Raw genomic sequence first — 14,796 nt, forward strand, 5'->3', positions numbered from 1 at the left:
GACCAAAATTAATGTACTTTTCTCCTTATCGTGTAGCCTGACAAGTCTCTGAAAACAAAGCTTGGCAATGCAACTGTTGGCCATGCACTACTGTGGCAGCAGGGTCTGTTTAACCTCTGTGCCTCATGGAGCCACTTCTCACCGTGAAATGTCTGTAAAATGCTACTAACAGACAATTTTGTTTTATTCTTTCCTCTTTTTCACCTGAAGAACTGATAGATGGGTGAACACTGACAGCAATTGGTAAATGCCTGTTAGGTGCTTTGTCTAGCAGCTGTCTTTCCTGAAAGACTGCGAAATACAGGCTGTGCATTATGGTTTGTAGCCCACCTACTCCCATAGGTCATGTCCTACAGTGAAATGTAGCTCAGACATTGCTATGCATTGATCCACCTGCTTTGTAACAGATTCCGGAGAGGGTAGAAACAATAACTTTATTCAAAGAAGCTGGGGAAGAAACCTGTGTTAAGCAGGTGTCAAGAGTCCAGCATTTCAGCCTCGCCTCATTGCAGTAACAGCTAGAGGCTGGGTTGTGCATGGTACTGCAGCTGTCTTTGGAAAGCCTGGTTGTGATTTACAGCTACAGGTACTGTGCCCTATCCTTTCTAGCCTATGCTCATGACAGAAGAGTCTGTGTGTCTGCTTCCTAACAGCTGTGGTTCACAGCATGCTGCCTTAAGACGTTAGGTATTAATTTTATGTTAATGCACTGTGCTGTAAGTAGGTCTGATGAAACACCAGCATAGCACCATTTTTTCCATGGGAGTGATGGCCTCTAACAAACAGCTGAAGTGGCAATAGCTTTGTCCACTGGAGTTAAGTGCTTGCATCTGTTTGGTAGAGTGTTCTAATGAAGCCAGACCCCTTAATGTTCTCTTTCCAGAGATTACATATGTTTCTCTTTTGTAACTAACAATTTATCTTTGGACAGAGGGAAAAATGTATCATCTGTTCTTGTAAAGGACAGTACATTGGGCTTTCCAAGAAAGATTGACTGGGGCTAGTAATCCGAAATGTTATGTTAATAGAATGAACAGATGGTGCACATGACGTTCTGTATCATCATCTAGCTTTTCACAAACCCTGAAATGATAGTCATGTGTATGGGCAAAAGGGACTCTGTACATTATCAGTTTCCTAATTTATCTGCTATAGAGGGCTGGAGCATTGTATATTTGTGGTGAAGTAAGAGAAGGTGATTTTTTTTCCTACGTGTTTTCTGTAACTGATATTTGCTTAAATGGTAGCTGTAAAGCTAAGAATTTCTTTTAAAGAAAGAGCTTTGGTGTGTTGTTTTGTTGTGTTTTGTTTTTAAAAGGGAGTGGCAGGAATCTGGCTTGTCTTTTGCCTGATTGCTGACTACCTTAATGTGTGTCCTGGAGAAAGATAATTCAAGGTATAGAATCAGTCTTATTAAATGCTGCAACAATGTAGTAATGCAGGTCAATATGTGAGATTGTTCAGGTGTAATTCTACACACCCTACATGGGGAGAAAAAATGTCTGTGATTAATTGCATCAGAAAATAGTGTTTCCTGTAGGAAATGCACATTTCTACTTGAACTAATATACTTTTCTGGGGGGGTATTATTTTCTTTCAGGCATTTGTGGAGGCTCAGAACAAGCTTACAGTACCCTTTCTTGAGCAGTGCCCTGTCAGAGGACTATTCAAAGAACGAATGACTGAACTCTATGATTATCCTAAATACAGTTGCCACTTCAAGAAAGGAAAAAGGTATGTGAGGAATGTCTTCGTAGGTGACATAGATGAATGTGGAGCAGCTCAAAAGCAAGTACAGGTTAGATAAATTATAGAATGTGGAGCAGGTCAAAAGCAAATACAAGTTAGATAAATTGTAAGCTATGCTTGCATTTATTTCTTTATTATTGGGAATTAGGAAAGGCATGTGTTCAAACTGGTATTTAAGATGTGGTTGCATGATGCAGAGCACAAGATGCTAGAGTGTCTGTGATTCTCAGTCATATCTTCTTGTGCATTTGTCATCTTTTTAATAAGAACAGTGAATTTATCAAAACTCTGACAATGTAGGACAGCTGCTGTAAAAATAAAACTCTGAGGAGTTTCTTTGAATGTTTATCACTACCAGTTAAACACATTTCCTCCAAAAAAAAAAAAAAGAAAAAACACGAATCTGTCAGGTACATGTTCTAAATGTTTAATAAAACAAAACAAAATTAGTCTGTTCCAGTAATCTCAATTAATTTGATTTTTGTTAACTGAGTACCTACATACACCAGGCATGTTTTCACTGTTATGCACAGGGAAGAGCAAAAGATACCTCAATTACCTTGAGATTTTGCACTGGTACTGAGAGAGATCTGCAGATCTTTAGTTACCTGTCCTATGCTGTGAGAGAGGGCATAGATTCTTGTTATTAACAGAGGGAAAGGATACTGTGTGTGTTTTGGTTTGGGAGAGAGGGGAGGCACTGTTTGCTTTCTGTTTGTTTTTGCTATATTATGGGGAGCTGATGTTGATTTGGCACTTACATGACACAGCATGCCATCTCTTAAAGGTGTTAAATTTAAACCCAGAAGTGGTGAAGCTGCTGTAGGACAGTGCTGTACTCAGAGAATTAAGCCCTGTTGAGCAAGTCAGGAAAAGCTTATAGTTATATGTGATGCTACTGCATGTGTGTGCCAAATCTGATTCTGGAGCAGGCTTGGTCAGCAATTGCTCTGGATTCTCTAAGCCATTCTTCCTGTGCAAAGCAAACATGCCCAGATGTGGTTATTAATGCTCATAATATTTATGTTGCAGAAATCTCATGGCATTGTTGAATACAGTCTCCTAGAGATTAAAAAAAATAAATTCTTGATTTGTTGTAACTGACTGTCCTCCAGAAAGAGCAATTATGCCAGCAACTTAATGTGCTTCAATTTGACACTTTACTTTGATTTTGATAGATGTCTTTTTAGTTTGAGTGTTAATCTATTGATTGGCTTGTGCTGAGCTTAAATCATAGTGGTTTAAAAATTGTGCCCCTAAATTTCATAATTTGGTAGAACCAAGTTAAATAACACTTGCTAAGGGAGATGGGAGTCTGTTCCATTGGATGAGATGTATAAGCTTTATATAAGCTATATAAACTTTAATGTAGACAGTTATGTGGAGCTTAGAACATTTTGCTTTGTTTGAAATAGACTATGGTAAATGCAGCTTTTATTATTAAAAGATGTTTTAGATGCACCTATAGTCTCCTTTATGTAATCTATGTGTCTTATTGGACTGGAATTCCTTTTATCTTCAGAGGCCTAGAAATTAATGCCAGGGCCTCCTCTGTGTCAAAGTGGATCATCAACTCTCTGAGGGTCACAGGGAAAGCCATGGTTCCTGTTCTACTGTGATGCTTGTATTTCCCTATTTACCTGTCTTTTATTCACTTCATGACAATCTAACACAAGTTTTTCTTGCTAGTCTAATTGAAAAATCTGACTTCTTCATAGTCATTTTGCCATCTTTTGTTCTTTTAGGTATTTTCACTTTTACAATACAGGACTACAGAACCAGAGAGTTTTATATGTACAAGACTCCTTGGATGCTGATGCCAAAGTTTTTCTTGATCCAAATAAGCTTTCTGATGATGGCACTGTGGCTTTACGAGGTTGGTGACACAATAGTTACTCCTGAACAAGTCTGGGTCTTCAGTAGTTAGAAATATTTTGCAACTCTTATTGTGTTTAAAAAACAACAAAGAAGTATAACTAGAGTGGCTTGTTAGCATCAAAATAATCACAGTAGCCATATGTTTTTGTATAGCCTTTCAGAAGAGCACTTCTAAGTCTGTTATCTTCGTAATTAACTGGGTTTATTTTTTGCCATATCTTTTTCATAGATCTGGAATGTATTCCACTGAAATATGTATGGATCTTGGGGCTTTCTGTAGCTAGGAAAAAAAGTTTATGAACTTCTATTAACTAATTATCTTAAACTTGCATTCTTAATACAAGCCTGCAAGTTAAGGTAAGAGAATGAAGTAGCATAGTTTTAACTTCTGTGAGAATCACAAGATGATTTGTGTTCACTTCAGTGTTAATTCATGTTAGCTGTCCATTTTCCCATTCTTTGTTGGCTTATTGTAGAAGAAAGGCTCTTAAATCTAGAAACTTTCGAGGTCTTTGCAAGACCAATTGATGAAAACTACACAAAGGACAGAATTAGGAGACACTTCAAGTATAATCTAGTAAGAAAAGAATCAATATGGCTTTTTCAGAGAGAAGTCCTGCCTTTGAAGTGTGGATATCAAATCAGGTTCATGCTGCATTTCTGAAAGGCTTATAACAAAGTCTCTTTCTAAATGCAACTAGAGAGAAGACAGCCCTGGAAAAAGAGGTGAAAATCCTGGCATTGATTTTAAAATAAATAAATAATGTAAAGACAGGGAATAACTGTCTAGCTATCAAAGTAGAAATCACCAGTGAGGCTCTCTCAGGAACTGTGAAAGGAGTTGGGCTGTTCTATATATTCTCATATATCTAGAAAAAGGAGTGAGCAGAGAGGTGGCAGAGTAGGTTGATAATATGGAGTTATCCCATGTAAAGACTGATGAATGACTGTGAAAAGATGCAGAAAGTAGATAAACTCATGATGCACAGAGGACAAAGAACCTTGACCTCATTTGGAGAGAAATGGATGGGATTCTGAGTTGACCATAACTACTTCAGAAGAATTCTTGGTTTCTAAAAGATAATTCCATGATACTCTCACCCTGGTTCCTTGTAGCATCCAAAATAAAGACGCTGAATGTCAGAAATAGTTAAGAAAGAAATGGAGACGAGAACAGAAAACATCATTATATTTGCAACCCAGAGGTTTATGTGGTAGCGTTTCAGAATTAAATACAATGCCAGCCTGGTCAGCTCCCAAAAAGGGCTCTAAATTATAGTTCAGAGAAGGGCAAGTGGAACAATCAAAGATTCAGAACAAAGGTTAGAAACAATTGTATGTGCCCAGATCAATCGATCTGGAAAAGAGATAACAAGGATGTTATAGCAGTCTAGAAAATCCTGCATGGCAATAAGTATGATGGAGAGAGTGCAAAAGGCTTTTTTCTATTCTGAGAATGAGAGGATATCAAATGAAGGCAATGGGAGTTGAGTCCAAAGTAAAGAAAGTGTTTGTTTATCGTGGAAGTAGTAGATTTAATCAACAATGACAGTTGATGTTTGATACAGGGAGCTTACTGTGGGTTTGAAGGTAGAGAAGGTCAAGGGAAGGCACGCACTGATGATGGCTAACAAACTGCTTTGTGGAAAAGAAGTTTCCTAAAAATGGTCAGAAGCTGGTGGAATACTTGCAGGAAATAGGTGTGCTGGTGTTGCTCTTGCTCTTGCAGGCATCTTCTTGTTACTTCTAAAGAATCCTATATGGATTCTGTTCTGAATCAGAATGACCACCCTTGTTCTTAGGGGGGAAGAATATGTTGGGGTGCATGAGTGGTGTGTCTTAAACCTGAAATTCCTATTAAGTGTTTTTTTTTTTGTTTTTTTTTTTCCCAGTAGTTACTTTCAGGTCTTGATAGGCTTCTGATAATTCAGTCTCTTCAGTTGAGTTGATTTCCAGAAGTGAATTTGATCCTTGTTGGCTGTAATGGAAAATCTTCTGAATTTTTTTTAGAATCATATTTTCCTCAAAATTTGGATAGAACTGCTTATATCTTGGAAGTCCTAGCTGACATTGTGGTAATGGATCCATTTGTTTTGTAGTGGGGAACTCAGTTTTGATGGTTTTGCAGAGTCTAGTTTTCAGTGATTGCAATATTGAAGCAGTAGTTTCTTCAGACTTTCGTTTTTGCATTTCAATTCATGTTAACTTCTGTTGTGCTTTTACTGTCTTAGAACCTCAGTTTGTGGTCTCTGCCTATGTGCATTTGCAGTCTCCATCCTTACTACCAACATCAGGGAAGAAGAATAACTATTGCTCAAATTGTATATCATATGCTACTAAACATACTTCCTGAGTACACATGGCTAAACATGAATCGGCAGTCTATTTGAGAGGCCCAAGATAAGAAAACTACTGCAGATCCCAAATTATAGTTGGTGTAGTTGCTTGCATAATCTTTAGAAAATAAATCCTCTTGGTGTTCAGTGAGCACAGTCCTTTTAACTACTTTCAGTTTTACCTCTCTTTTGTTGAGATTTGACTAGCGTGTAGTAAATAGTAAAAAGCCATGTGGGAAAATAGCAAACACTTTATTGAAAACTCTGATTCCTTGTTCTGGTTCTTACTGCATCTTGTTTGTTTCTGATTTTCTAGGTTATGCATTCAGTGAAGATGGTGAATACTTTGCATATGGCCTGAGTTCTAGTGGTTCTGATTGGGTTACTATCAAGTTTATGAAAGTGGAAGGTCCTGAGGAACTTCCAGATATGCTGGAAAGAGTTAAATTCAGCTGCATGGCATGGACCCATGATGGAAAAGGCATGTTCTATAACTGCTATCCAAAACAAGATGGGAAAAGTGATGGTAAGTATGGCTGTACCAGTTGCATGCTATTTGGAAACAAAGTAACTTCTTAATTAATTTGTGCAACAAACAGTTAATACTAGTTTATACAGTTAGATATCAGATTATCTTATATGGCCAAAACCTGTATTTAATTAGTGCCCCTTCCTTTCATTCTTGTCTGTCTGACTCTATCCTTTTCTTAAAAGTTTGCTGGCCCTTTTATTTTTTTTCTTGTGCAGGCTGTGGTTGACTGGAATTTGATGTCTGGAGACAGTTTACTCTAGATCTCTGCCTTGTTACTCAACCAGACCCATTCATCTGTGGTTCACTGCACAGCAAACCTGAACGTTTATGCTAGCAAAACTTAAAGTAGTACAGAAAGTGGAGTAAATTGTTGGAGAGTGTCAATATAGAAGGAATTTAGGAGCTTTCTATTACTGTAAGGGAATGCTACTAATGTTTCTTCTGAACCTGTTCCCATTGTGAAATCTTGAAGAGAGTTGAAACTCTATGTCTGTATTTAAATTTGTAGCATGTAGTTTTGCCAAACTTGTAATTTAGACACCCACCATGTGTTGTGTTTACTTTTAAACATATTTGTAATTTAGAATCTGAAGTATTGCACTGGAATATGTTGCAACAAAAAAAAAAAAAAGGAAAAATCAAATAGCACATTGTGCTGCACCTTATAATGCTTCATTTTATTTTCAGCAGATGAAAATACAACGGTTCCTAAAAATAATAATTAGCAACAGATCTCCCCTTAATTCCCAATGTAAGATAGAAGCAGAAGCATCTTTAAAGGGAGGCAGAGATTGTTGCTTTTCTTTGATTGTTTAGTATTTCTAGAAAGTGTAGTTTGAAGTGATAAACTTTCACATTTGAAGAAACTATTGCCTGCAGTAAAAATCTAACTATTTGAACAAGGCTGCCACATGATTTGAAGACGCATCTTATAGTAGAGAATGTTGATTTTTGGAGGGGAATGGTTGTACACTTCCTAGTACACTAATTATTCCTAGTTCTCTCTGCTGAATGGGTCTCTTCTTTTATATGCAAAAAGATACAGAGGTTTCTGAGGGTTTTATGTGGGTGCTGTTGGATTTCTTTGAGAACTAATTGTTTAATTATCTTCATTTCACTAGGTACTGAGACCTCCACTAATCTGCACCAAAAGCTGTATTATCATGTATTAGGAACTAACCAATCAGAAGATATCCTGTGTGCTGAATTTCCCCATGAACCAAAATGGATGGGTGGAGCTGAGGTATGATGAACGTGCTGAAGCTTAACATCATCTTTTTAAAAAAAAGTTTTTTATTAGGTTAGGTATTAGGAGGAAATTCTTTACTCAGAGGGTGGGTGAGGCACTAGAACAGGTTGCTCAGAAAAGCTATGGATGCCCCACCCCTGGAGGCATTTGAGGCCAGGTTGGATGAGGCCCTGGGCAGCCTGATTTAGTGGCTGATAACCCTGCCCACAGCAGGGAATTGGAACTGGATGGGTTCTAAGATCTGTTCTCAACCCAAGCCGTTCTATGAATTTGTTAGAGTTGCAGAGCTTAGCACTGAACTAAAATTTATTGACTTGGAATCATTGACTAAGAATTGCTGAAAGTGAGACTGGTCTGCTTTAAATCAGTCCTTGAGTCTGTAATGAGACAGTCATGCAGCATTTTTCCTTTTTCATGGACATTGTCTCATGTAAATTTTGGGATAAAAAAGGATCGCTTGGTGGAAAATTTATCATTGTTCTTTTTGCTTCTTGTCAGTGAACATCAGCCTTCATTTCTTACAAAAAGTCTATTTCAAGAAACATGTTGTGGGGAATACTCAGACCACATTTATTTTCTTTCTATTTGCTTGCATAGCCTCTTACCTAAAAAGGAAATATCTTTTCTACTTAAAGAATGATGACAAACAGGAATTCTGTTAATAATGTATGCACAATTTATAGTTCATATCTTTCCTCTTTGATGGACTTCCACAACACAAACATGGTGTGGACAGTGTTACCAGAAAGTGACTGCTGGAAACAATTTCTTTAGTTGTAGTTCAACAAAATAAACTTTATTGTTCAAAGTCCCAGTTAACCATAATTGTACGTAATCATGCTTTGATCATCTTTACTTGAATGATTCAAAATGCCCTAACTCTTGTAATTACCCTCTATATTAGAACTATAGGATAGGGTCTGAAGCATGGATCTTATGAGGAGCAGCTGAGGGAACTAAGTGTTTAATCTGGGAAAGAGGAGGCTTGAGGAAGACATATTGCTATCTTCAACTCCCTGGAAGGAAATTGTAGCAAGGTAGGGGTTGGCATCTTCTCCCAGGTAACAGTGATAAAACAAGAGGAAATGGCCAGAAGTTGCACTGAGGAGGTTCAGGTTGGATATTAGGAAACATTTATTCTCAGAGTGGTGAGACATTGGAAAAGACTGTCCAAAGAGGTGGTGGAGAGTTACTGTCTCTGGAGGTGTTTATATGTGCCACTGAGGGACATGGTTTAGTGGGCATGGTGGTGACGGGTTAGTGGTTGGTGATCCTAGAGGCCTTTCCAATCTCAGTGAATCTATGATTCCAGATTAGAATGGCACATTCTCTTAAGTGCCATTGAATCTGGGTGCAGTTATAATGTTGAGATCATCCAATTGGTCAGGGAATTGGGAAAATTGTTTTCCAGTGGATAATATCCTGTAATTATTCATACTTTTCTGGCTGCCATGCTTAAACATTATGTTTTGCTTTTATGGGAGGTCTCATCAAGGATCACACTTTTCATAAATACGAAAGACTTTTATTTAGATTGGGGTAGTTGGTTCCAGGTACAACTTCTTCCTAGGAGCACCTCTTTTCAAAGATTTGATCATCGCTTTATCCTCACCATTCAGCATATCAACCCATGACATCAACTCCAACCATGTGGGGTTCTTTACCTTGTGCTGCCAGGAAACAAAAGTTCTCTCAAAGAATTTGAGCACTTGGATTCAAAATAGAACAGCAAATAAACATGTAACAAGCACCTCATCAAAGTGACCACACTAAACCTTGTCTATACAAATAGTATTTATTTACAAAATGTAGAGATAAACAACTCTTTTACACAATCTCATCTGTTATTGAGGCATACCTTTACTATCTGACCTGAATATTGGTGTGAACTTGCAAATATGACTTTCAAGCATTTTTTGAACAGCAGTAGCAAGTTGTGTTGAGTTCCAAATTCCATCCTATTGCTAGTTTAATTCATTATTCTTATTTTTCCCCAGTTCTGTAAGAAAAAAGTGGTCTTTCTGTTGGTGGCAGATGTCTTACAGTGATATATCCACTGATTCATACCAGTGTTGCATATTATTATTATTGCTTTGTAGTGTCATGAGCTAAACTACACCCATTAAGGCAAATTAATTTTCCTTAGTGGTGGAATATTACAATGTTGATTTATTATGACCCTGATTTATTAGCATATACTGTTTTTTAGGATAGTGAAAGTTTGCTGCCTTAGATCATACTAAATGAGACAGAAATTATATATTCTATATTAGATATAGAGGTACTCTTGTGTTCTAGGTAAGTTCTTGTTTAGTAAAACCATATTTGAGGTAAAAGGTAACAAAAGGCTTTGTTAGTGTACTAAGTTGAAGAAGCAGGGCTGAAGCATTTCAAGATCAGAAATACAGAACTGAATATGAGGAGGATGATGGCAAAGTAACATGGAGCCTGCAGTGATTAGCGAAGAGTTTACCAGGCCAGAGTGCAGAGGAGCAGCCATCCTGCATCTCCTTCCTCTTCTGCCATGAAAGAAAACCTTGAGACAACCTTAAAAAAAGTGCCTTTTTCTGTGACAGCAAATGTCTCAGGTAGTTTTCCTCATTGATGAGAATATATTGCCCTTGTAATTGATCAAAAAGTCTGTGGGATGGGAAGAGTGCATTGGTAGTAATAACTCTTACTGTAGTGTAGGAGAGTAATAGACTGTAGTTCAGCTACTGATTCGAAGTCTCTGGAATGGAAACATTCCCATAAGTATTGGGAAGAGAGGTTAGGGTGTTGAATAGAGAAGCACCTCACTACTGTTGGCTCTTGTTAATGTATATAGTTGCCAGTGACTTTTCCTAACCTCTAGGAGGCTGGTATGTAAGATGAAATACTATTTTAAGGCAGCAAGGTAAAACAGAGATCCACTTTGGTAAACAATCATGAGCTTGTCGGAGTGATAATACTATAAAACAGCTGACTTTCTAGGACTGTGCTGTGAGCTGCAGCTGTAAAATGTGGCTTGGCACCCTGATATTAATGGAAGATGGTTTTTAATGGTCAGGAAAAGACAAATATTCTGCAATTGAAGTATACCATTGTGATTGTAAAATGTGGTTTTATCTTTGTGGAATAGGTCAAAAATCTCCTTTTTGAACCATTCAAACAAGTTTTCTGGTCAATTTTATTTTTTAAGTACGCATCTGAGAAAGCAAAGGCCCACAAAATAATTGGGAAGAATTAAAATAGCTTTAGTAAAAATCAAGTTATGTGACTTACACGTGCCGCTCTAAATAGTCTTACCTGGTACTATCACTCTGCCAGAGATTTTAAAATCTAGCACAACTCAGTATTTTATGAAAGTCTGCTTACTTGCATTCTTGTAAGATAAATAAAGAAGCATTTTTATTTTACAGTGCCTCATTGGCCCAAACAGATAGAAAGGGATTCTCTCCTGTTTTACTCAAGCTCCAGTAGAGTCAGTCAGATTATGCCATCGATGGTCTACATTCAAATGTCAAACCCTGCATTATAGCGGGATCAGATCTTGAAGTTCGAAATCAGATATAGAGGAGAAATTGCAGGTTTTTGCAACCATTGGGTAGAGGGAGGAAAATACCTGACTTTACCCATGTCAGGCTCTTTTCACTTGCATCTTTCTCAGATAGAGAAAGTTATAATAATGCCATTATACTTCAAAAAATAAGAGTGTCTCTGTGATGTATATTTAAATGGAAAAATGAAATTGGGTCTACAATTAGAACAGAAGAGGGTTGAGTAAAATTTTGTAAGCTTGTTACACCTATGAAACAACATGCAAGCAAATAGCTTCAGTTTAAGTAGTTGACACTACTTATTCACACCATCACTAAGTATGCTTCATTTAAACAAAATGTGTAATGCATAAAATTGAGTTGGCATAAAAATGTAGATGCGTTTCCAGCTTCTCACTGGAATGGATTGCCTGGGGCGGGGGGAGGGGGGAGAAAATATGTTTATTGCTAGTCGTACTTCAAATTTATAGCCAGATCAGTTTTGAAGAGGATGGTATCTAATCTCTTCATTAGTGTAGAAAATGCGTATGTTTTTCTGGTGTGGATTCTAGGATGGTAAGGGATTTGGGAAGAAGCAGGAATTGAGTGAATTTCCAGTAGATGGCAGTATGGGATGAAGATTATTGTTTTTTGGTGTGTTTTTTTTTTTTTTTCCGAACCTTTGCACTGTTACAGATAATCTTTGAAACAGGAGCTTCCCAGGCTTCTACCTCTCTGTTAATGGTATGTTCTTGCTTCCTCTCCAGACTCATATAGTATAACTGTTTTTCACAGACAGACTGTTATTCTCAAAGTTAGTCAGTAAATTATGTAAGAGTCTTTCACAGCTGGTAGTGTTCAAAGTCTCTACTACACAGACAGGAATGAAAGGAGGGCAATGGGGGAATCCTCCTGTCCCACTTCTGCCAACAATGAAGCAAGTACAATTTTTTATGTTGGGTTTTTTTTTTTTGACACACTGTGAGCAGTCCATAACCTGACAAGAAAAATATTTTTAAGTGTTTAGAACTGTCAGTTTACATCAGTGGTTCCCAGCAAGGAAGGTGAACTTGCAGATGAAATTCGGAGTGCAGAGGAACAAGCTTTGCCAGATATGTGCTGGCTGTGGCATGTTTTCACTACAAGATCATGAAAGTGCAGCATCAACGGGGGAAGAATGAACAGTAAAGGCTCAGAGAGTTTGCTTAAGTAAAACATCCAGGTGGTCTTTCTGGCTGCATGTGGGTATGTGGTAGGTGTAATGTCTTATAGACATTGTATCACAGAATCATTACGGTTGGACTTGACCTCTAAGATCATCAAGTCCATCCTTTCTCAATGCCCACTGAGCCATGTCCCTCAGTGCTAAATCTCCACGGTTCTTGAATACCTCTAGGGAGGGTGACTGCCACCTCCCTGGGCAGTCTGTACCAATGCTTGACTGCTCTTTCTGAGAGGAAATTCTTCCTAATGTCCAAATGGCTTTGAAGGGAATTGGATCTAACCTAGACTTTGGAACCTCCTGAATTTATTTTGGTGTAATATGTTTGCAGCTGTGTGACTTTCATTGCACTTGAAAATGAGCTGAAGACCACAGGGAAAAAAAGTGATACGTTAGTTTGTCACCTCAGAAGGCTACAAATTTTACTCTGTACTAGAATTAAAGAGGATGTATGTAAATACCCAAGTGCATATTGTTGTGTTCCACTTGGGAACAAGGCTGTCTCATGTAGAAAATTGAGGAAACGGTGAAACTGAGTTAATGCCCAAAGCAATTTTTCTAAGCTGAAAGATGGAAAGGGAGAGCATATTAGCTTGTTGTTTACATACAATAATGTCCTTAGAGTATATCAAGCCTGCTTGTCAGTATAGAAAGGTTTCTGATGGACCTGATCCAGAAATCCCGCATTCCTGTAGTCACCCACTGTTAGGTCTTCTAATTTAAAAAATCTAATTTATTAAACCAGCGTGATACAAATAGGTAACAAAACAAGTATTTGTAGCATTCTTCAGGGGATTCTCATCTTCTCAAGAACACAAAATACTATGGGAACTATCATAGACTCATAGAATGGCTTTGGTTGGAAGGGACCTCAAAGATCATCAAGCTCCAACCCCCCTGTCTCAGGCAGAGCCACCAACCTCCGCATTTAATACTAGACCAGGCTGCCCAGGGCCCCATCCAACCTGGCCTTGAACACCTTCAGGGACGGGGCATCCACAGCATCTCTGGGCAGCCTGTGCCAGCACCTCACCACTCTCATAGTAAAGAATTTCCCCCTGACATCCAACCTAAATCTTCCCTCCTTCAACTTAAAACCATTTCCCCTTGTCCTGCTGTTATCTACCCTTGTAAAGCATTGACTCCCCTCCTGTTTGTAGGCCCCTCCTCTAGGTTCTGGAAGACTGTAATGAGGTCACCCCACAGCCTTCTTTTCTCTAGGCTGAACAAGCCCAGCTCCCTCAGCCTGTCGTCATAGGAGAGGTCCTCCAGCCCTCTGATCATCTTTGTGGCCCTCCTCTGGACCCTCTCCTACAGTTCCTTGTCTTTCTTGTGTTAGAGGCCCCAGACCTGGACACAGTACTCCAGATGAACCCTCACAAGGGCAGGGTAGAGAGGGACAGTTGCCTTTCTGTCCCTGCTGGCCACCCCTTTTCTGATGGAGCCTAGGATACCATTTGCTTTCCAAGCTGCAGGAGCACACTGCTGGCTCATGTTAAGTTTTTCATCCACCAGGACTTCCTGGTGCTCCTCTGCAGGGCTACTCTCAAGGACCGCTCCTTCCACTCTGTATATATGCCTGGGATTCCCCCAGCCCAAGTGCAAAACCTTGCACTTTGCTGGAACTATACGTTAGTTTGAGTGACTTTAAAACATACAAGTGAAAACTGTAAGAATGCTTTACCTAATTTCCTCTTGTAGGAAAGGAAGGAGCTTTGCTTTTTCAAGCAATAAGCTAATAAAAGCAGAATTTGAATGGCTGGAAGATTACACTGGGGATTCTTGACTGTCATCATGCAGCAGAACTTTGTGGCACATCTTTGACACTGGAACACTTGAGGCCGTTTAAATAAAATTGCTCTGATTTCTTATTGACCAAGTGTTTTGACAGATTTCAATGGATGTTCTTATATCTCCTTCTGCAGAAGGCTTGTGGTTTGTTGTTGTTTGGTTGTTTTTTGTTTTTTTTTTTTGTGCTTAGGATTTTAATTTACTCATCAGTTAGGAAGATTTGAAGTATTTGTAAGTGATGGAAGGCAGGTAATTCCTATATCAGTCTGAAGTGTCTTTTGCGTGTAGATTCTTCAGGTTCAAGTTTGGTGAAATCATGCCCAACATTTTTGCAGCATGTATGTAAAGTTTTGGAAATAACAGCTGTCATCTGCCTGTTTTATACTAATGGCTTCCTACATTCGTAAATGAATATTTATGGGAGGAAAAACAGTTTTTACACAGTCACTCCTCATGGTTTTAAACTGTTGTATGCAGAGCATGTAATGAAAACTGTAGTATTAAAATGTAACTTACCAATG

The 14,796-nt window shown here is 38.4% G+C and overlaps 1 protein-coding gene across 2 annotated transcripts in view; it reads left to right on the forward strand.

The window, feature by feature from the left end:
• PREP (prolyl endopeptidase) overlaps positions 1–14,796 on the forward strand; it is a 94,755-nt gene that overhangs the window by 7,134 nt on the left and 72,825 nt on the right. For both annotated transcript variants that reach the window (XM_085217579.1, XM_010707556.3), the window contains exons 3-6: positions 1,601–1,734; positions 3,495–3,625; positions 6,280–6,489; positions 7,617–7,738. In XM_085217579.1, coding sequence (XP_085073705.1) covers positions 1,601–1,734; positions 3,495–3,625; positions 6,280–6,489; positions 7,617–7,738 — 597 coding nt within the window. The remainder of the gene's footprint in view (positions 1–1,600; positions 1,735–3,494; positions 3,626–6,279; positions 6,490–7,616; positions 7,739–14,796) is intronic.

This window comes from Meleagris gallopavo, chromosome 2, assembly GCF_905368555.1.
Source record: "Meleagris gallopavo chromosome 2, MGAL_WU_HG_1.1, whole genome shotgun sequence".
Lineage (NCBI taxonomy): Eukaryota > Metazoa > Chordata > Aves > Galliformes > Phasianidae > Meleagris > Meleagris gallopavo.